This window comes from Peromyscus maniculatus, chromosome 5, assembly GCF_049852395.1.
Source record: "Peromyscus maniculatus bairdii isolate BWxNUB_F1_BW_parent chromosome 5, HU_Pman_BW_mat_3.1, whole genome shotgun sequence".
Classification (NCBI taxonomy): Eukaryota; Metazoa; Chordata; class Mammalia; order Rodentia; family Cricetidae; genus Peromyscus; species Peromyscus maniculatus.
This window is the reverse complement of record NC_134856.1, coordinates 67,038,618-67,060,076: the sequence shown is the minus strand read 5'-3', so window position 1 is coordinate 67,060,076 and position 21,459 is coordinate 67,038,618. Positions and strand designations below refer to the sequence as shown.

General features: G+C 44.3%; 2 protein-coding genes across 11 annotated transcripts in view; one reads left to right on the top strand and one right to left on the bottom strand.

Annotated features, from left to right (window-relative positions):
- Window positions 1-1,993: 1,993 nt before the first annotated feature.
- LOC143273213 (uncharacterized) lies at window positions 1,994-9,456 on the bottom strand. Its single transcript, XM_076571580.1, has 3 exons — window positions 9,402-9,456; window positions 7,802-8,868; window positions 1,994-2,429 (listed from the first exon to the last, which is right to left on the bottom strand). The coding sequence occupies exons 1-2, from the start codon at window positions 9,454-9,456 to the stop codon at window positions 7,814-7,816; spliced, it is 1,110 nt and encodes a 369-aa protein (XP_076427695.1). The 3' UTR covers window positions 1,994-2,429; window positions 7,802-7,813.
- Zeb1 (zinc finger E-box binding homeobox 1) overlaps window positions 7,133-21,459 on the top strand; it is a 173,480-nt gene continuing 159,153 nt past the window's right edge. For 2 of the 10 annotated variants that reach the window (XM_076572425.1, XM_076572428.1), the window contains exon 1: window positions 7,503-7,627. Coding sequence is in view for 3 of the 10 variants with exons in the window: in XM_076572424.1 (XP_076428539.1) it covers window positions 7,570-7,627 (58 nt within the window). In the remaining 7 variants the exon portion in view is untranslated. Of the gene's footprint in view, window positions 7,452-7,484; window positions 7,628-8,254; window positions 8,379-8,860; window positions 9,590-21,459 lie in introns of those variants that run through there. The other 8 variants (XM_015992728.3, XM_076572427.1, XM_042277940.2 and 5 more) reach the window with 7 other exon arrangements.

The window sequence follows — 21,459 nt, the reverse complement described above, 5'->3', positions numbered from 1 at the left end:
GCCAGGACAAGCAGCATGTGAAGACTCTGGTAAGCCACCAGCCATGTGGCAAGTTATAGATTTATAAAAATGGGTTAATTTAAGATAAAAGAACAGTTAGCAAGAAGCCTGCCACGGCCATACAGTTTATAAGTGATATAAGCGTCTGAGTGATTATTTTATAAGTGGATTGTGGGACTGCGGGGCTTGGGGAACCTGGAGAGAAGCCCTCCAGCAACAGTCCTCCTAACATCTAAGGCAATGTCCTACAGTTACTTTCAATATAATGTCCCAAATTCTCAAAGCATCATTCACACAATCTGTCTCCTACTCACCCACCCCACAGCCTCATCTGGAGCCAGGAACACCTTCTAGTCAACCCCTCACCTCTACGGGTTTACCTCTGGAAGGGCTAGGCTTTCATCCTGGGATTTTTCATATCTTGTGCTTTTCACCTTTATTTCTCTCTGCTCTACTTGACTCGGACAAACTCCATCGTTTCCAGTCCAGACATCTTCCACCTCAGTCAGTATCTCCTACGTATCTCCATGCCTCCCTGCCAATTGTATGATCACGTTTGACAAATCTACTTCTCCCACAATCTGTAAGTTTCTTGAAGTCAGGGACTGTGCTAGATATTTATAGATCCATGCTGTGTCTATCACATAAAATGCTCTCAGGAACAGATGTTGAAAAAAGTAATTAATACTTAATTATTAAAGATTTCTATGTGGCATAAAGAGTAATGACTAATTTGCATAATACTGGAAAGCTGCACTGAAATTAAAGATGAAAAAGTTAATAAAAACTTGTTTCTTAATCACAAAACTTTAAACATAAATTACAATGCCTCCCAAATTTAACCTGTGACTATATTAGTCATGTGGCAAAGGGGACATAAGGTTACAGGTGGAACAGAACTTGCTTATCAGTTGATCTTAAAGCAGGGAGACAGATGGGATGATCTAGGCTGGGCTAAGATCATCACAAAAGCATCTACTTTGTTGGGTGGATAAGCAGAACAGTGGACCAGTGAGCAGGCCATTGGAGAAAGGCTCTACAGACGCTGGTGAGTCTGGAGGTGGAGAAAGAGGCCCTGAGCTGAGGAGTATGAGTGGCCTTCAGAGTTGTACAAGGCAAAGAAATGTTCTCTCCTGAAGCTTTCTGATGTCCCCAATCCTGCCAAAACCTTGATAGAGAATCATTTAATTGTGTGACACCCACTTTGGACTTCTGTCTTCCAGGATGAGAAGCTATTGAATGTAGTTTTCATTCACTGGTGGGTCAGGTTCACAGCACCCAAGAGAACACAAATATACCCACACAACACAGGAGTGATGCCGGCCGAGTATCAACACAACTTCTGAGAAGGTGGCTGATCCATGGTGTTTCTCTCTTTCTTTGTAAGGGAAATCTGGGGCTGATAACGGTATTTCAATGTCAAGAGCCTCTCTTCAGTTCTGGTCTGCCTGCCTTTTGGAGCCTGGCATAGCAGGTCTCATTTCACCCAACAGGGACAAGTGAAGAATGGTGAGTCACTGCCTTTGAAGACTGGCCGCAGCGCTGCACACATCACTTCTATTTCTATCACACTGGGCAGAACTCGCAGCATGGTGGCACCTAGGCCCATGCAAGGAGGGAAGACGCCGAGTCATTACTGCAAATGGCCAAGTGGCACAAACCAGACAGTTCTGTCATTAACAAGTATTCGGTCATTATGAAATACCCTGGGAACTTTGTCTTCAGTACACATAAACTTCGATTTAAATTGCTATTTTGAAGTTGTCTCACCTAGATCTTAGATGATAGAACCTTCATTCTACAGTTATTGAATAATTGGTATCTGCCGGATTTTGCATGAAGAACATATGTCAGGATATCATAAGATACTTACCTCACATTCAAATTTTAATTTAGAATTGGTGGGTACTCTTGATTGACAAGGTTGGACACAATTTCTAATTCCAACTTACATATTACTCATGGTCCTGGCAGGAAGCAGGTGGTACCTTCAGAGGGTCACTGAAGAGAGTTTAATGAGGAGAATTCTTACAAAGGTGGAGGTCGCTTTTAAGGGAAGGAATGGTAGAGAATCTAATCATTCCATCTCTAGGCCTGAAGGTACAAGGGGGAGAAGCAGTTTCTAGAACTTGGCTACAAGACACAGGTGTCTGGCAGGAGCCACGGGCCTTAGTCGAAGAAGAAGCTGCAGCCACTGCGAGGGAGTAAATATCCTGGACTCTCTCCTTCCTTTGATCCTTTGCCAATGCTTCCCAAACTGGCTGAAATCAAACCGACTCAGAGGACCAAGGCGCCCGAGTGATGGGGTCCACAGAAGCCAGCTCTCAGAGCACGGGCAGGCGGAGGCTGGGTTTAACCAGTCAGAAGAGTAATCATCATGCAAACAAGCAGGACGTCTTAGAGTTGGAACAATTTTTAAAAACCTTGACCTAAAAGATAAAGGGAAAGGAACTATGTCAGACCTGGGACAAAGACAGACAGAGGAAGAGAATGATTAAAAAGTAAAATAGTGGGGTGGGGCACACTGCGTGGCCTAGTTATACAAGATAAAGCAGGAAAAAAAAAATACAGAAGCAAGGAGGTAAAAGGATGAGCAAGGTCAGACCCCCTTAGAGTTGTGGGTGTAACCGAACACGGCATATTTCTGTCACAATCTCTTCCATGTGACCCTAACACAGTGGTGAAAGATTGAAAACAGGCTACTATTTTTTCTTTTAAATTTTAACTACATACGTTCCAAGGAGTAAATGCTGGCAGTGCCTATAACTGAGACTATGGGTTACAGAAAGCCAGGGGTGTAAGCCAGACAACAGATGCACTCTGTAACAAAATCAGTCAGCTGCTCAGAGAAGTCAAGATGCCAAACAAAGAAATCGACGGAAACAAAGGGGCAAAGACAGCAGTGCAAACCGAATGCCAGACCCCTGACACCACGCTAAGTACACTCCACTCAAAACCATTTGTTCATCCTGGGCTCTCGTGTGTCAGTCACCTGAGCATGGCACTCGTGTTCACACGTGGTACCAATAAAAGACATCTTCTAGAGGAGCTACTACTGCATTAGCTTTTGGAGATATCACTGACATTCTGCAAATATCTCCCTACATTTATGCTTTTATATCTGATGTTTTGAGAAAAATGCCACTTATGTTAACAGCCCTTACCTGTCAACAGTTCATTGACTTCTACTAAAAGTGGGAGCCTCATCGGAGAGAAATTTTGTGGGTGCAGCACATAATAAAAATGACCTGGAGCCATGAGGAAAACCTGTCTCTTCATCACCTCCAAGAAGGCTTGATTGGAGAAGCTGCCATGGGTCCTGAGGAGGAATGTTGGTTAAGCATTGCCCTGGGGTTCTGGCTGCAGAATCTGGTTGAACTGCAACAGTGAGGTGACCACCAGCTTCCTTTGATCCATTATGGACAGCAAATCCAGTCTCAGCTGAGCCATTACGGAGAAGCAGCTGGGTCTCTGCATTCTTTACATGTGTCCTGGTCAGTTTTTTGTCAACTTGACACAAGCTAGACTTATTTGAGAAAAAGGAAGCTCAGCTGAGAAAATGCCCCCACCAGAGTGGCTGGTAGTGCCTTTTCTTGATTGATGACTAAGGCGGGAGGGCCCAGCCCACTGTGGGCAGTGTCACCCCTGGGCTGGTGGTCCTGGGTTCTATAGGAAAGCAGGCTGAGCAAGCCATGATGAACAAGTCAGTAAGCAGCGCCCCTCCATGGCTTCCGCAGCAGTTCAGCAGTTCGCACCTCCAGGTCCTCGCCCTGGCTTCCTTCAGTGGAATGTGATCTGAGAGTTTAAGCCTGACTAGCCCTTTTCTCCCCTGTGGTGGTTTGGATGTCTCCCATAGGCTCACAAATTTAAATGCTTAATCACCAGGGAGTGAAACTGTTTGAGAAGGATTAGGAGGTGTGGCCTTGTTTGAGATGTGTCATTGAAAGTGTGCTTTAAAGTTTAAAAAGCTCAAGCCAGGCCCAGTCTCTCACCCTCTCTGTCTGCTGCCTGTGAATCAGCAGGTAAGGCTTTCAGCTACTGCTTGAGCACTGTGTTTGCCTGCTTCCCATCACGATGATCATGGACTAATCCTCTGAAACTGTAAGCAAGCCCTCAGTTAAATGCTTTTTTTAATATAAAAATTGCCTTGGTCATGGTGTCTCTTCAAGCTGCCGTTGGTCATGGGTTTCATCACAGCAGCAGAAACCCTACCTAAATGAGTACACTCCCACCACTTCAACAGTCCAGTGTGAAAACAGGTACTGAATGGATTGCTGGCATTCACATAGACGTCTTCCATGAGACTACCTGACATTTCAGTTTGATGAGGTCTAGAGAATTGTCGTCATACTTCTAAAATGCAACTTGGAAAGTGCTATACCCTTGATGTAGAACACCTGATTTAAACTTCAAAATAGTAATTTATCAGTCTATTCTAATATATATATATATATATATATATATATATATATATATATAATATGAATCTTATATGAAGTATGTGCAAAGAGTATGAAACATTTATAGGAAAAAATTGTAATTGAAAATAGTCCAACCATTTACATTTCCAATAAATTTTGAAAATATAGTAATCCACTTTGTACAGTATTTCTTGCTCAACACATATAATCCTAGTGTTAAAAGTAGTATTAACATCTGACTAACACATGAGTGTAGGCATGTTCTGTGATGTGTCACAGTCACTGTGAACAAGACATGAAGCATGTTAAACTCACACTAGCCTTGTTACCCATTTTATCTAAACTCTTGTTAATTTGAGACAGGGTTTCCTGTAGCCCAGGTTGGCCTGGAACTCAGCATATAGCCTTGAACTTCTGATTCTCCTTCCCCTACCTCCCAAGTGCTGGATTTAATCTAAACCTTAATAGTTATTTCCTTCATAAGTTGGTTCCAAAAATATTTTCCCTGTTTTTTGGTTAAACTATCAGACAAGAATCAAGTTTAAAGCAGTACTTTATATTCTGAGACTTCTCTCTTTCTAGTACAGATTTTAAATATCTTCCATAACATTATGAAACTATGAATAGAAGTCAAATATTTAATTTGTAAGTTATCAGAGGCTTTTGCAAAATTTAAACTTTGTATTAAATTTGGCTTACCAGTATTTCCTGGGCATGTTTTAAAAATAGAACTGAGCCGAAGTAGTTATTTGGGGAAAAGGAAAATGATAATGGAAAGATTAAGATCAAGATTAGCATGGGCATGAATGGCAACTATTGTGTTACACACTCACCTCAACTGTTCCTAAGATAAAGTAAAACACACAATCTTTATTTCATTGATGAGAACAGGTTCAGAAAACTTAAAACTTATTTCAGATATATTTATTAAACATCGACTAGGCGGTTAGGTACTCTGCTAGGTGTTGAGGATACAGAAATGGCAAAGAAGGGTTTACCATCCCCATAGTTAATAACTGCCCCCACATAAGACATCAGCAACCCCAGAAGGAACAAAGTATCTTCTGTTTGTTTTTGTAGGCCTCTGATTGTTCCCGCTAAGAACACAGATGGGTTTACAAGCCAGAAAAAGAACTGGATGTGTGACACCTCCCAAGTGTAAGGGAAGGTAAAACATGTGGTAGAGTGAAGTTAAAAAAAAAAAAAAGTTCTTTTTGGCTGAAACAAGGGTGACTGTAACAAGTGGAAACTAGACACCTTCTGGTAAAAGACAAAAGTTTATGATCTGATTCAGAAAGCAACTGAGGCCTGGCCATGGCTCATTCTCGTGATCTCAGCCACTCAGGATGCTAAGGCAGAGGGCTCCCAAGCTTAAGGGCTGAGCTATAGGGTGATCCAAGGCCACTAATCCAAGGACACCATCTGATACAAATGTGTCTCAGTGAACATGGTACTGAGGAAAAGAAGCACTGCCTACATGTACAAGGACTAAGAGACAGTCTAGTTTTGCAACAAGAATAGAGCTGATGTGCAAAGAACATGTGTACTCCCATTCTTCAGACACAACAAATGTGGGAAGCAGCTTTTCATCTATAGCCAGCACTTCTTAATTAATGGACTTCGGCTGTACACTTACTTCATTTAATGACTCTTTTTAACATTTGGGGATTGGAGGGTTGTTTTTTTTTTTTTTTTTTGAGGGGTGGGGGCAGAGTCTCACTATGCAGCCAGAGTTGGTCTGGGACTTGTGACCTTCCTGCCTCCACCTCCCACAAGCAAAGCTTGCTGGTGTATGTCACCATGACTAGTCACACAATAAAATACCTTGCCTAAGGCATGGCAAAACCTGTGGGCAGAAACTTTCCAAGCAGCTTGCATGTATCCGCACTGTGCTGCTTTCGTGTATTATTTCTTAGACTCCAAGGCATGTTTCAGTTGTTATTTCTATCCATAACTCTCGTTTATACATTAACATTTAGTAACTACATATCTGAAATAATAGCTTAGGTCATTTATCTTATAAAGTTGTCCCACACAATTCCTCCTTTGAAAGGGGTGGGAAGCAGGGAGAGAAAGGTAAATTTAAATCTTAATTATTGAAGATGGGTATCAAAGTATTTGGGGTCTTGTACAAAGTCAAGGACTTAAGATAAAAATCAGCCTCAGCGAACACTACTCAGCTTTGCTTTTAGCCTTGAGGTCACTATACTGCTCAGATGTGTGTGAAAGTGTAGTTATTTTGAGGCAGAGTCCCACTGTCGTAGTGAAGGCTGGCCTTGAACTTTCGGCCATCCTCCTGCTTCAGGCTCTCCAAGTTTCGGATTACAGGTTTCCAGGCGTGCTCCCCCTAGAGCTGTTTATGCCTCAAGGGCAAGTCATAACGCCCCCACGAGCCTGGCCACCCTGGGACCCTGCAAGGGCGGAGTAGGCAAGGTGACAGCAGGTGAACTAGGCGCGGATGAGGAAGTGAGCCTGGCACCGTGCGGGGATTACTCATGCGGCTTTCCTGAGAGCGGAATTTCTCGCCTCCTTCTCCGTCCAGCTGAAGTTCAACCCAACTGCTGTCACTTCCCGTCCGGGTAGGCTGGGGAAACCCGCGCGTCTGTGGGAGGGGAGTGAGTTTAGACCGAGCTGGCCAGGTAGCTCGCGGCGCGTCCACGCTGTCCACGTCCCCGGCGCGCACGCGCGGGGCCGCCGCCGCCCCCGACAGCTGGAGCGCGCGGGATCCGAGGAGTGCGCACCGGTCCGCGCGCGGGGGGCCGCCGCGGGTGTGGCCCGTGCCGCCAGCTCCACCTGGCCCAGGAGGCCACCCCGTCGCCTCCCGGGCCCCGTCCCCAGAGCCCCGGCACCCTCCTCCGTCACCCCACCACACCTGAGCAAAACTTTTCCCTCGCCTCCCCGATTCAAACTCCGCAGCGTCCGAGGCTGCCGCAAACCGCCCCGGCCCTAGCAACAAGGTTCCGGCCGTAGAGCGAGCGCCGCTAGGTGTTAGGAAGGTGATGTCGTAAAGCCGCGAGTGTCGTAAACCAGGTGCGGTGGGGAGGGGGAGGGGTGGAGGCGGCGGGTGTGGGGGGGGGGAAGGGGAGGGAGGGAGGGAGGGAGGAGGGGGAGGAGGTGACTCGAGCATTTAGACACAAGCGAGAGGATCATGGCGGATGGCCCCAGGTGTAAGCGCAGAAAGCAGGCGAACCCGCGGCGCAATAACGGTGAGTGGCGGAGGGGCCCGGCGCGGCGGCGGGCAGCGGGCGGCCGGACGAGGGGCGCGGGGCCGAGCGGGCCGGGGGCGGCGGCGGGGCCGGGCCGAGTGGAGTGGGAAAGTAAAGTAGTGCGCCCCGCTGCCGCCGCCGCCGCGGCCGCCGTCCTGGACCGTTATGTCTTACCTGCCTCTGCGCCTAGCGGTTCGCGCGGCCGCCGGGGACCGTTAGCCGCGCCGCATCCCGCCGCCGCGCCCGGCCACTTTTCCGCCCGCGGGTGGAGCGGCTGTTGCTTCTTTCCGCACTTTCTCCACTCTTGCCGCCCCTCGGCGCCTCCCCGCGCGCGATCCTCCCTCCGCGCAGGCCGCGGCGGCGGGGAACAAACTTGCGGCGGGCGGGCGGGCGGGCAGGCAGGCGCGGGCTGCGGGGCGGGCAGGCGCGGGCGGGAGAGGACGGGCGGCCGCGGGCCGGTTGCGTGTCGGCTGCGTGTCGGCCGTGCGCGCGTGTGCGCGGGAGCGGGCGCTGCGCGCCGGGTCGGGCGCCCGCGGTAAAGTTGCGCCCCGCGCGCTCGCGGGCGGGCGGGCGGGCGGGGATGGGGACGCGCGGGGCCGCCGCTAGCCGGGCGCTCGGGGAGCTGGAACCCCGCGCGTGCGGTGCCCGTCGGGGGCCGAGCGGGGTCGGGCGGCTCCTTGCTGCTGCCGTGGGCCGAGCGTGTGCGTGGACTCGCCGCCTGCTGCTTACGGCCGGGAAGCAGCACAGACAGGTCGGGACGCCCGGGCAGCCCGAGTCCCCGCGGGCACGGGGCTGTGTGCATGCGCCTCGCTTTGGCTCTTTCGGTTTGGGGAAGTTGTTACCTGGGCCGGACGCGCGAGCCGAGGGCAGATAATGGAGTTGGGCTGGCGCTCGGGGTCGCGAGTGGGGCGGGTGGGGGAGGGGGCGGGCGGCCCGACGGGCGCACGGGGCTGCGGCTCGCGGTGCAGCTGCGCGGGGGTATTGATTTGCGCGGATGTGCCAGGGAAACACACTCCTCGGCCCGGCTGCAGAGTTTTTTTTTTGTTGTTGTTGGTCTTTTTGTTTTTGCTTTTTAAGAAAGAGGGAAAGCCACAGGCACCAGGAGAGAGCGCGACACTCTGACCTGTATCGGTGGGTGCATCGTGTGCGTGGGCTCTCCCAGCGTGGAGAGACGCAGGAGTTGCTAGATGGTGCCTCTCTTAGGCGAGTGTGTGCTCTCGGCTCGCGGCGCGGACAGCCGTCTGCTCCTGGTCATTGTCTGGACAGTCCCTGCGGCGGCGGCCGGGGGATGCCCCCGCCCGGGTACCTGTGTGTGGTGATGGGCGGCCACAGCCCTGTGCTGCTGCGGCCGCTGCTATATAAGGAATTCCTCGTGCCTTTAGCACCCGGTGGCTCCGTGGGGCTCCCGCGGGGCGTTAAACGACGAGTTTTTAAGAATGGGGGGGGGGGGTAATAAATGCGCCCCTGATGGCATCGATGTGGCGTCCGGAGAACTAGGAAATCCTGTTTAAGTGGCAACCCTGGCGCGCCCCCCGCGCCCCACCCCCGCCCGGTCTGTGTTGCTCCCTCCCCTCCGGGATGCCAAACGCCAGGTTTTGTAACCTTTCCTGGCAATTTTAGATTTTGTGTGGGATTTCCTGTCTAGAAGCAGATACGAAGATTTTAGGCTGTTCCAAAGAGGATTCCTCTCGGTTGTAAACACATTTTGAATATATCTGAGCCTACATTAAAATCCCCGCTGCCATGAATGATTTTCAGTTGTTCAGATAAACGCTGTGTTTCAGAGAAGCCTGTTCGTTCGGAGGGAAAGGTGTGTTGGGTAGCGTCATTGTGGAGAGGTGACTGGTGGTGGCAAGGACCTGAGCACAGGCTACCGCAATTGTAATTTCCTGCTTCTAGCGTCAAATAGTGTCTGTTCTACATTGAGCTGTTGCCGCTATCGCTGATGTGGCTTTATGAAAGGTAAGTTGGTTAGGAAAGGGCTGTTCGCTGCCCTTGCCTTATTTAAAATGTTGATTGCCAGAGAAAGGGGCTTTTCTTGTTGCTGACGACATGTGTGTGACATGTGAGTCTGAACCACCCAGCCTCTGTGCAGCTGCTGTAAACATGTTTACCTGAACAGGAAAGAATGGATTTTTCTCCTAGAGATCCTGAGATATTAATATCACACACATAAGGCATATCAACAGATGACTTAAGGGTGGAAAGCGATCCTGAAAGGTGCTTGAAATCAACAGGAAGGAGATTCTTGATCGCTGCAGCAAATGGCAACTTGTGCAGGTAGAAAAAAGATGGTGTTTAGTTTCCCCTGCATGTATGTCAGCCCCCTCCTGTTTGCCGCCTTCCTTCTCAGGGGAGGGATTTATTTACCACGCTCGCTGTCAGTGTTTTTCCTTTGTGTTTAATATTAGAAAAACAGATTTGGGGCTCTTGAGCCTGAAATGTCTTGACTGCAGTATTCGTTACTCGGAGAAAACAAAAGGTGTGTGAGATAGCGCTGTGCTACCACAGGTATCTTCCATTTTCGTCACTTTTGGCTCTCTCTTTGTATTTCTTTTTGTTCTCTGATGCTTTCAGCCAGCGCTGACCGTTGCAGCCATGCTGTTTGATGTAGCCTGCTATTTTTGCAAATTGAAAATGAAGTTATATGCATTGTGTTGTGAAACCTGGGGATAGGTGCTGGTTGATATTTCTGTGCAACGCAGTCATATTTAAGTTGCAGATGTGTGGGGAGAGAATTATCTGGAAAGATGTTAACTCTTAAAATCCATTTAAATGAATAAATAGCGGTGTGTAGAGTGGGAGATTGTAATAGAGATATTTTATGTTATTTATGTGTAAATTATATTTGTTTTCATTTTTGAAGTAGGGTATTTAGATTTTACAGCTAAGCCAGCAGTAAAATATTTTTATTTCCTTCCTAGAATCTGTCTGCAGGCTAGGATACGGATGACAGCATCAAAAACTGTAACTTAACAAGGGTGTAGCAATTGAGCAGGCTTGCCTAAATCATCGAACCTTGTGTGGGGGACATTATGGTAATGATGCTAGCCATCTGAAGGAATGACATTAGGATTGCTGAAATTCATTTTTACTGTTTATAATTTAATGTTTTGTTGTATTTAGAAATATTTTCTATTTTCCAAAGTTCTGTTCTGTTTGATGTTTTCCTTCCCCCCTTTTATTCGTGACAAATGAGCTCTTGCTCCCAGTGGCTGCATGCTGACTAATTCACCTTAGATGGAATAGCAGGCACATACCTTTCTATCATTAGCACCATTTCTTCTTGCTGTCTTTAGAAACCACCAGTAGAGGATGCTAGCAAAAACCACTGCTGGTGCAGCATCCTAAGCTTGCTGGTCCTCTCTGCTGATGGGGAATCTTCCGTGTCCTTCTGAATCTTCCAACAAGCCTAAGTGTCTTCTAGTTTACTGATACTAGAAAGAGGGAGGAATGTGTTCACGTGAAAGTATTTACAAATTAAAGCTCCAAAATCTTGAAATTGGAGCTTTCTGGTATTACATTAAAGCAGTTATATTTACATTATAAAAAGTTTGGTTTTAGACTTGGGCAAAAAAATGCAGTGACTATGTATATTTATTTTGCATATTCACCACCATACTTTTAAACCTTTTGTTGTTGTTGTTGTTGATGATGATGATAGTAGGAGTCTTGAAAAACACATTTTCAAATGTTAAAGATGTCCATGGTTAGGTATGGTAAAAGAAGTTTTAGTTACTGACAGTACTGGGTAGTAATTTCCTATAACTTGAGTAAACTTAAGACTGTAGATGGGTTGGGAGACTAAAGTAGATGCTAGTCATCTGTTGTTGGTTGTAGACTTTGATTTTATCCTTTGTCCTGTAAGTCTCCTTATCACTTAATGGTGGCTCATTCTCATCCCATGCATACCTTTAGTGAAGAATCTGGCAGCATATTAACTTTGAGTTTACCAGTTATAAATTAAGAAATACAGGTTTTTTTAGGCTTTAACAATTTGTTAATTGATTAGTTGTATTCAAATAATTACCACTTTAAGAAAACCATTGGCTTTGGCTTATAAATAATTGCATGAAATTTAAAGTATTTAGTTATGTTATTGCTTTGTGTCAATACAGTTAAGTAAATATAATCCTTAAGCCTTGCATTTGGGTCAGAAGTTAGAAGCATTTCTTTCCTATTTACGTTAATGGTAGTTCTAGAAATGCACTTGTGATTCTGCCATAATGCAGTAGCCACAGTGTTTGTCTTGAATTAAATAGGATGTACCTGACTTGTCAGGTAAGTCAGTGTGAACTGCTTATGGATTGTGTCTGGAAACGCCGTTTTTCATTTCTGACAGGTCTGTCTTTAATGTGGTACTGTCCTACTTCTTGAGATCTCCATGAATGAGTATAATTAATTTCTTTTTTTCATGAATTAAGGAACTTATCAGAGTTCACATGTATGAAATTCTCACATGAAGCCAAACATCAGAAGTGTCTTATATAAACTGAAAGCATAAGTTGCTTGGTTAGATGGCCCTGTATAAAAGCATGAGGAATAACTATTATTTTTGTTTGTTTCTTTGTCTAGCCTTCACTATTTTTGAGATCATGTACACCTCTATGCATGTAATTTTAGCGGTTTTGAAATATGAGAAAGCTGTACTGGGAATATTTCTAAAATATTTCTCACAGTGATTTTTTTTTTGCCCATTTCTTTCCCCTTTATAAATCACTTCTAAGCATGTGATTAGAGTCAGATGTCAACACAGATGCAGTATCATGTGGGGTGATACTGCTAGCTTCTCTTAAGTCCTTGCCTTGGGTTGCAGTGAGAGGAGAAGGAAAGCATGCGGATGCCGGGGTCTGCATTAGTGTGCAGGAGTACAGTGAGAGGCTGGCGGGTGGCCGGGGTCTGCATTAGTGTGCAGAAGTACAGTGAGAGGCTGGCGGGTGGCCGGGGTCTGCATTAGTGTGCAGGAGTACAGTGAGAGGCTGGCGGGTGGCCGGGGTCTGCATTAGTGTGCAGAAGTACAGTGAGAGGGTGGCGGGTGCCGGGGTCTGCATTAGTGTGCAGGAGTACAGTGAGAGGCTGGAGGGTGCCGGGGTCTGCATTAGTGTGCAGAAGTACAGTGAGAGGCTGGCGGGTGGCCGGGGTCTGCATTAGTGTGCAGAAGTACAGTGAGAGGCTGGCGGATGCCGGGGTCTGCATTAGTGTGCAGGAGTACAGTGAGAGGCTGGAGGGTGGCACGGACGCAGAAGGAACACTTCGGATTGAAATGCTTTCATATGCTTCGCAGCATGACTGTTAATCTGTTGTTCGATTCTCATAGAGATGCAAGCTAAAATAAAAATGCCCGTGGAAAGAAAATTCAGAAAGTTTAAGTTAGAAAGGCACCCTCATTGGGGTATATGATAAAATTACTTTCAAAATTTCCCTTTGGAAACAGGCAGATGTTATACATACTACTAGGTACTCATGTTATGAACATAAATTATATGTATCATATATAAAAGTTTGTGTGCGCTGTAGTTAAGACTTCAGAGGAGTGGCGCGGTTAACACATAGCAAATACATCTGTTACGGCAGCGGTTTCTGAGGAGGAAAGTGAAGTTTTATAACAGGTAAATCTGATGTTTGTGTAGATGCTATCAGAGGGAATAATGCTTCTTTTGTATGAGACAATGTTTTAGTATTGCATTTCTAAAGGAAACATCCTTTATTAAGAAAAGAATTGTTTGATTTTTAAATTGTGCATGTCTGTGTATAGGGCCTGAGGAGGCCAGAGGGATTGAGTTTTCTGGAGTTGGAGTTACAGGCAGTTGTGAGCCCCAAGATGCAGGTTCTGGTCTGAACAAGGGTCCTCTGGAAGAGCGGTGAGCATTCTTAACTGCTGAGCTAGCTCTACGGCCCCAAAGGCAGCAGTCCTAGAACATCAGGTTTACTATGTAAAGATTCCCTGTGTGGAGAGGGCATGTCTGTCTGAGATTTAAACTTGATAGAGGTGAATTATACTATTCTTAACCTGAAAATGGGTTTCTGATGACATCATAATTTTTATTTATATTTATGTATTTGTTATAGTGTTGGAGATTGAACCTGGGCCTCATGCATATTCTGCAAGTACCACTGGATTACCTCTCCACCCTTTTTAAAGTTTTTAAGTTAAAGACAGTGGCTCATTACGTTGTCCCAGATGGCGTTGAACTTGTGGTGCCCTGCTTCAGCTTTAAGGAGCTAGGATTATAGCTGCCATATTAGCAAGTTCTCTGAACCTCCAAGCCACGTCTCCAGTCCCCTCTACCTTATTTTTGAGAGAAGTCCTTCACTTAATCTTGGGTTTACCAGTTGATTAGTCTGGCTGGCCTGGGAGCCCTAGGGACCCTCTGTCTCCACCTCTCCACTGCTGGGATTACAAGTAGGCCTGACTTGTGTGTGGGTGTTGGGGATCCAAACTCAGATTGTCACAGGCAAGCACATTACTGAATCAACGATCGTCCCAGCCCTCATTTTAGTGATCTCAAATACTCTAATTCTAGCTTTCATTTAATAAAATGGGTACCCCTTCAGATATTTCCATTACTGTTCATGGTCACTAACATAAATGAGATTTCTCTGTTCATGAACCCTTGAATTATTTGAACGCAACATGTAGGGTTTTTTGTTATTGTTAGATAGTATTCAGAGCGTAATTTGCTTTCTGGTTTAAAAATTAATCATTCTAATGAAATTTTACACTTTTATTTGAACTTCTGGGATTGAACACAGGATGTTGAATAACCACTCGACTACTGAACTATACCCCATCCCCCAATTCTGATTTTTAATATGAAGGATTGTCGTAAACTCAGAACCATTTTTTCAGACAACTGATGCAGATGAAGTGATATTTGAGAGGCTAACATGGAAACAGCAGAGAGACTTGCATGTACTTTGCAGTGGAGTTCCAGCCAGATGCAGTAATGTGTGGATAGCATGAGTAAAATCCTTCATGGAGGAGGAAGTGCAGAACTGGCCTTAAGTTAACCTTGCTCTCTGGGGAGTTCTAGAATGGACTGTGAAAATCACCATCTCTTGGATGTTTTCTCCTTTCTTCCCCAACACTGAATAAGTACATTCTTAGAAATGTGACCTATGTGATTTTATTGTGGGGCCGTCACAGTGAGCACTCTGTTGTGTTGCTGGACAGTACAGTCTTATGGAACCAGCATTGGAGAGGAAACTTGTCATTGAACACATCTTTATGTGGCACAGGACTACATTACACTAATCCCTCCTTATCATTGGCGTGTGCTCCAAGATCGTCCCACAGTGCCCACTGCTTGGCTAGTACTGAACAGTTGCTAGCTCACTACTCTAAATTGAATCTCTCCATGTACCTTTGCGGGTTTGGTGTTTTTGTTTTTAATGTGAATGAACAAAGGAAGTGGGAAAAAGGAAAATCATTCCATATGAATAACATTTTAAGACAATAAAGTAGTATGTTTAGAGATGGAAGGATTTGGGAGAATCATCAAAAGCATTTGTTAAAGAGAAAAACGATACCAGTGTGGTTCACGCCTGTAATCCTGTAATTCAGGAGGCTGAGACAGGAGGATAGTACATTTGACACTGTTAGCTTGGGATACAAAGTGAGACCCTGTGAGAGAGAGGAAGGAAAAAGGGAGATAAGATGAGGAAGGAGGGAGAAGGGTGGAGTAGGAGCACAAACGTGAACCCAGAGGAACATGAGCTGACTTTGCCGTGCTTGTATTTCTAGTTAGCTCCGACTAAGGCCTCGTTCATGATCCCACTATTAGACTGTTAAGTGTATTCACCTGGAAATTTGTAACAAGCAAGTAGAGGCCAGTATTTCTTGTGTATTTATAGAATGCTCATCATCTTGGCACAAAGGGATTTCTACTGCATATGCAGGCACCTAACAAACGTAGCTGTTGATTTAGCTGTTTCCCTCAGCGTAGCTTTATTTAGAGGAATGCTCTCATTTGGATGACGTTGTTTTCTACTCCAGTCACGGTATCTTTCCTGTGCCAATCTTAGGTGCTTTATGGTTACTTCTAGCTGTAGTTACTTCATTTGTATAACACCACACTAACTGGTTAAGAAGTCCTCCAGTGGTGGATCCCCACTTCGCCTCCAACTCTTAGATCCAAGTGATCCCATCATACACATCTTCCTGTGTGTCTGGAAGGCCTGAGGAAAAGTTTCTCTGAGGATAGTGACTAAATCCTGCCACATTGTTTTGAGAATGGCAAAACCAATCTTCACCTTCACCAACAATGTATAACTACGTCTTATTTCAGAGTTTTATTTCTGGAGTATAGTATTGTACACTATCTAGCATTTTACACTTTTTAATTAAAAATTTCTCATTTTATATATCGAAGTATTTTGCCTATCTGTGTGTCTGGGCACCATTTATGTGCCTGGTGCCTGTGGAGGCCAGAAGGGGTCCATCAGGTTCCCCGGGACTAGGGTAATAAATAGACAGTTATAAACTGCCATGTGGGTACTGGGAACTGGACCCAGGTCCTCTAGAAGAACAGCCAGTGCTCTTAACCACTGACCCACCTCTCCAGCCCCAGTTTTGCTATTTTGACAGCTGTTAAATAGGATGCCAAGGTGGTTTTATTTTACTAGGGAGTTGGTCATTTCTGCATATCCTTGGCTAGCAAATTGGGTTTGCCTTTGCCTTTCTTTCTTGTGTTTCTTGTTGATATTCTAAATTGCTTGTGAAGTTCTTATAATAGTTCCAAATATGGCGTCGGTCATCTGATTTTGATGATGGTACCGAAATCCTTAATTTTAATCTTAACTCACATCTATCAAAGTTTTGACTTTGTGGGTAGTGTGAAATCTTTCCTAATATGTAGATTAAGAATACTTTCATAGAAACTTTTCTATTACTTTCATTATTCTGCCTTTCATATTTAGGTCTCTTGTGTCTGTGGAGGCCACCTCTGAACATAACGGGACCTTTAGTTTCTTTGCTTGCTTTGTTTGATTGCTTTTTATTGTTTTGAGACAGTCTCATACGGAAGTCCAGACTGGCCCTGAAGTTGTGTAATCCTCCTGCCTCCCAAGTGCTGAGACTATAGACATGATCTACCATGCCTGGCTAGATATAGTGTTTCTTTCTCAAGAATAAGCAGGGGTAATAGCTGGGACTGATCCTGTGATTTACCAGTTTTCTTAACTTGGCCAAATGACTTAGCTTTCCACCGGAATGCTAATCTCAGAGTTTGAATGGTTAAACAAGGTCACGCAGCAGCATGTTTATTGTGTTTTAAGCACTCAGTAAATGCTATTTTAAAGGTTATGTATTTGCTTTAAATACATCTTGCATCAGTTGACTGTTTCTTATCCATTCCTAACTAATGTGACTACTATCTGAAAGGATGTTACTAGAAAATGCACTCACTGATTCTGTGGCTTTGACTTTGAGTTTTGGCTAGTTCTGGCAGGAGCAATACACTAGTGCATTATGGGTCTAAAGCTTCCATATGAAGCTGCTGAATGGCTGCCCCCCCCCCCGTGTGTGTGTGTGTGTGTGTGTGTGTGTGTGTGTGTGTGTGTGTGCGCGCGTGTGCATGCTCATGTGCACATGCATGAATGTCAGGTGAGTAGAACAGATGTCTTTAAAACTCTATAGCTGTCTGCATTATTCATTTGAGGCAGGGTCTCTCACTGAACCTGACAGCCAGAAAGCCTGAGATCTTCCTGCCCTTGCCCTCTGCCTCCCCACAGCACTGAGGTCCCAGGCACATGCCTTGCCTCACTCTTTACATGTAGATGCTGGAATTCACACTCAGGACCTCAGGCTTGTTTAGCAAGCATGCTTACCCCTGAGACATCTTTCCAGCCCCTGAAGCATCACCTTATTCTGCTTGAGATGTGTCTTTTAGCTTAAGGAGGATCATCTTGGACTCAGCTCTTGAGGTACATTATATGGAGAGATACTGAAACATTTTTGTGTAAATGTTGACATGGAATTAAAAAATAATGTGTCACTGTTACTATGCTGCATAAATCAAAAACCAATCCTGAGGAAGCAGTTTGAGCATGGAGCCTGTTGGTTTTCATACATTCATCTGGCTTGGAATATTTTGAAAAATGCAGATATTTTACTGTATCCTATGGTTTAGATCAGAACAATCCTAAGACAAAAGTTAAAACCATATGTGGGTCAGTAGGTATGGTTTAATAAACAATTGAGATGCTATTATATACAATAAGATACAGTCTCATACAGTTTGGAGAGTTCTGGTATACCTACATGCTTATAAAACCACTGCTGAAATTTACATAGGAAGTATCTCTTATCATCCCCAAAAGTTCCCTTGTGCCAAATGGCAGTCAGTACTTCTCACTTCTGGCCCCCACGAACTCAATGGTCTGTCTGTTTTTGCTCATTAGAGATTGGATTTATTGTTTCTAGAATTACAACCAAGCAGTGTATACTCCTTACTTTATTTTATATTCCTTATTTTGCCTTGCATAGTGTTCTTGAAATTCACATCATCAGTAGTTTATCCGTTATATAAATAGAATACAATGTGTGTAACTATTCACCTAAAGTTGACCTATTAATTTTGACTATTTGTGGGGATTGCTATAATTAAATCTGTAAACACTCACAAGTAGTATGAGATGGTATGCTGACATTTCTCTTGTCTACTTAAAGAAGTGGCTGGGCCGTTCACTAGGCACATGGCTAACTTGATAAGAAACTGCCCGAATGGAAAGTGCTTGTCACCTTTGTGCCTCCCACCACACCATCATGCAGAGTTCTGCTTCCCCATGACTTTCCAGAAGTTTTCTTGTGTTTTTATTGTGGCCATCCTCATGGTGTGTGGCAGCACTCTGCTGCTTTGCTTGGACTTGACTGGTAAATAAAGGGATGTGAAGAAACTACGTGGACGTGTCCCTCACTTATTTTCTTTTGTTAAATGCTTTTCAAATCATGTGTTCACTTTTTAGTTAGATATCTTTTCTCAGTAATTGAATTGAAAGAGGTCTTTTGTATTTTCTGGACTCAGTTTCTTTATTGGATATAGGTATTTAAAGGGCTTTAACCTTTTCTGGGGTATCCTTTGATTTTTAATGGTATCTTTGAAGTTTAATAAAAGTTTTAATTTTGGGTATCAGTTTATGGTTTTATTCTTTTGGGCTTTATTCCTTGATCAAAGTGAAGATTTTCTTAAATAATTTAGAAGTTTAAAGCATTAACATTTAGGTGCGTGATCCATTTCATATTAATCTTTGTTCATACTCTGTTTTGATCTTGATCTTTAAGTGTCTGAATTTGCCTTCAGTAATTTGCAAAAGGCAACCCCCCCAAAAAAAAACCCAGTCCCTTTTTTTTCCATTTTCTTTGTGTATAGTGTATTTGTGTGCATACATGGAGTATGTGTGTGCATATATGGAGTCTGGGCATGAATGCCTGTGGAGTGAAGAGCCAATATTGGCCTCTCTTTGGCTGATCCTCACTGTGTTTTGAGATAGGGTCTCTCATTGAACACAGGTCTCTGATTTAGCTAGGCTGGCTGACCAGCAAGCTCCAGGATTCCTTCTGCCTTTGCCTCCCCAACTCTGAAATTGCAAGTATGTGCCATAGTGAGCTCAAGATTTTGTAAGGCTCCAGTTTAAGTAGAGCCAGTGAGTAGGCAGAATTCGATTGTGATCTGCTGGCTTGTTTCCTGCATAGTTTTGATGAGCTGAGCACTGTCCTTTCACATTGCACACCTTCTAACTTTACACAGAGGCTTTCAACCTGCTACTCATCTTGAGTTCATTGAGGGACATATTTTCTTTGGTATGAGCACTTGATCTTACTGATTCTTAGTTATATATCTTGCTCCTCATTTTGTTACAGAAAAAAAAAACCAACAAGTTGACCAGTACATTTCTTTACACACACACACATACAACACACACATATACCCCTCATTTTCTAAAAGATGTACTATCACTAGTATACTTCACATTTTATTATTTCTATCTTTTCCATTTTGTTTTGTTACTGATTTTCTTTGAAAATCTGCTAGCGCTTACATACCTTGGTTTTGTTCTAGAGTGTCTCATGTTTTTATATTTCTTTTAACTGTGTCTATCTTGGACATTCTATATATGATTATATAATAACTTTTGATCTAGTATCCATTGGTACATTTATAGAAAGAAAACATTGAGTAGGAGATAGAAGTCTTAGGTTATAATATTAAATTTGATGTTATTTGGGCTATGAAATTTGAACAATAATTCATTTAAGCCTGCATTTGCTTTCTGTGGAATTGATATGGTGGATTACTGTGCACCAGGCAGAAACCAGAGGAGCTTACAGTATAGGAGAAACAAAACATGAATTAAACTCAAGAATTTGGTTTAGTATCTGGTCCCATCACATATGCAGAGAGGATAGAGCTTAGAGATGAGTCTTAAAGGATGTGTATGGCTGTCCTGGTGACGATACATATAATGATATTCCATGCAGAGGAATGATCTGTGCAGCTAGCTGCATGAGACACATCCATGTGCTGGGCCTTGGAAGACCTTTGTGCTTGAGTCATGTAGGATGAGAAGGGCTAACTAAGGATGAAGCTAGAGAGGTAGGAGCAAGTGAGAAAGAGAGTTTATATTGACAGTTGAGTTTGGATTTGGTCTTCAGAGGTGTAACTGCCAATGGTCTTGAAGCAAAGAATTGTATTTGTGTAATTCATCATGTAATGTTTCTTTATGTAGTAAATATTAACATATGTTTGCATTATTAAAAGTAGAAAACATTGTGAAAGTAGAAGCTGACCCTCTTTTCCTGACTTGATCATGTGGTCTGATCATGCTGACAGATTAACATGGCTGTTGCTTTGAGATGGTCCTGTCCTGCCATGGCTGTCCCCACTGCCACTCTCATGCCACTGACAGGATTGTTTGCTAGACACTTACTTAGGTCAGTGTTGGTGGCTGAAACTTAGATACCAGTTGGCAGTGATTTTGTGCTCTGTGTTCTTACGGGGAATTGCATACTTTCACTTTTTTTTCTTCCCAAGACAAATCACAGTCCAAACAAATTATATGATTTTCAAACCTCTCGAATGAGATATTCTACTGATGTGAACTGTGGTTTTCCAAAGACACAGTGCTCTGGACTCTTGGTTACTAAATCATGCCTGTTTATTGTGCTGCTTAGTGTTTTTTTTTCCAACTTCACGCAAACTAGAGTCATCCAGGAAAAAGGAACCTGTTTGGCCTGTGGGCATGTCTGTAGAGCATTTCTTAATTAATGACTGGTGTGGGAGGGTCCAGCCTGCTGTGGGCAGTGCCCCTCCTGGGCAGGTGGTCTTAGGTTGTGTAAGAAAGCAGGCTGAGCAAACCACAGAGAGCAAGCCAGTGAGCAGCACCCCTCCATAGCCTCTGCTTCAGTTTCTGCCTGCAAGGTCCTGCCTTGGCATTCCTCCATGAGGAACTGCAACCTATAGGCCACATAGGCCCTTCATCTTCCAGCTGCCTCAGGTCAGCGTGGGTTAGCACAGCAGCCGAAAGCAAACTAAAACAGTTCTTTATGCAATGGACTAATGTCTGAATAAAATTCCACCCTGTGAACCTATCACTGTGCTTTGAAATTGATCCTGACATATTTAACAAACTACAATTAGGCAATTTCTGCCTTTCTTTTCTAATTAATTAATTTCTTTATCTATGTTAAGGCAAGCTTTTGCTGCAGTCCAGTCTAGCCTGAAACTTTCCTGTGTAGTCTAGGCTGGGTTTGAACCAGGAATCGTCTGCTTCGTCCTAATAGGTGCTGGGATATAGGCATGAACCACTATGGCTGTCCTGCCCTTGTTCTCTAT

Excerpts from the sequence above, each read along its gene's own strand:
- LOC143273213 (XM_076571580.1), bottom strand. The coding sequence starts at position 9,456 with ATGACGCTACCCAACACACCTTTCCCTCCGAACGAACAGGCTTCTCTG. Across the intron at positions 8,869-9,401 it reads ACAGGCTTCTCTGAAACACA|ACGGCTGTCCGCGCCGCGAG; the intron begins GCGTTTATCTGA and ends GACCAGGAGCAG.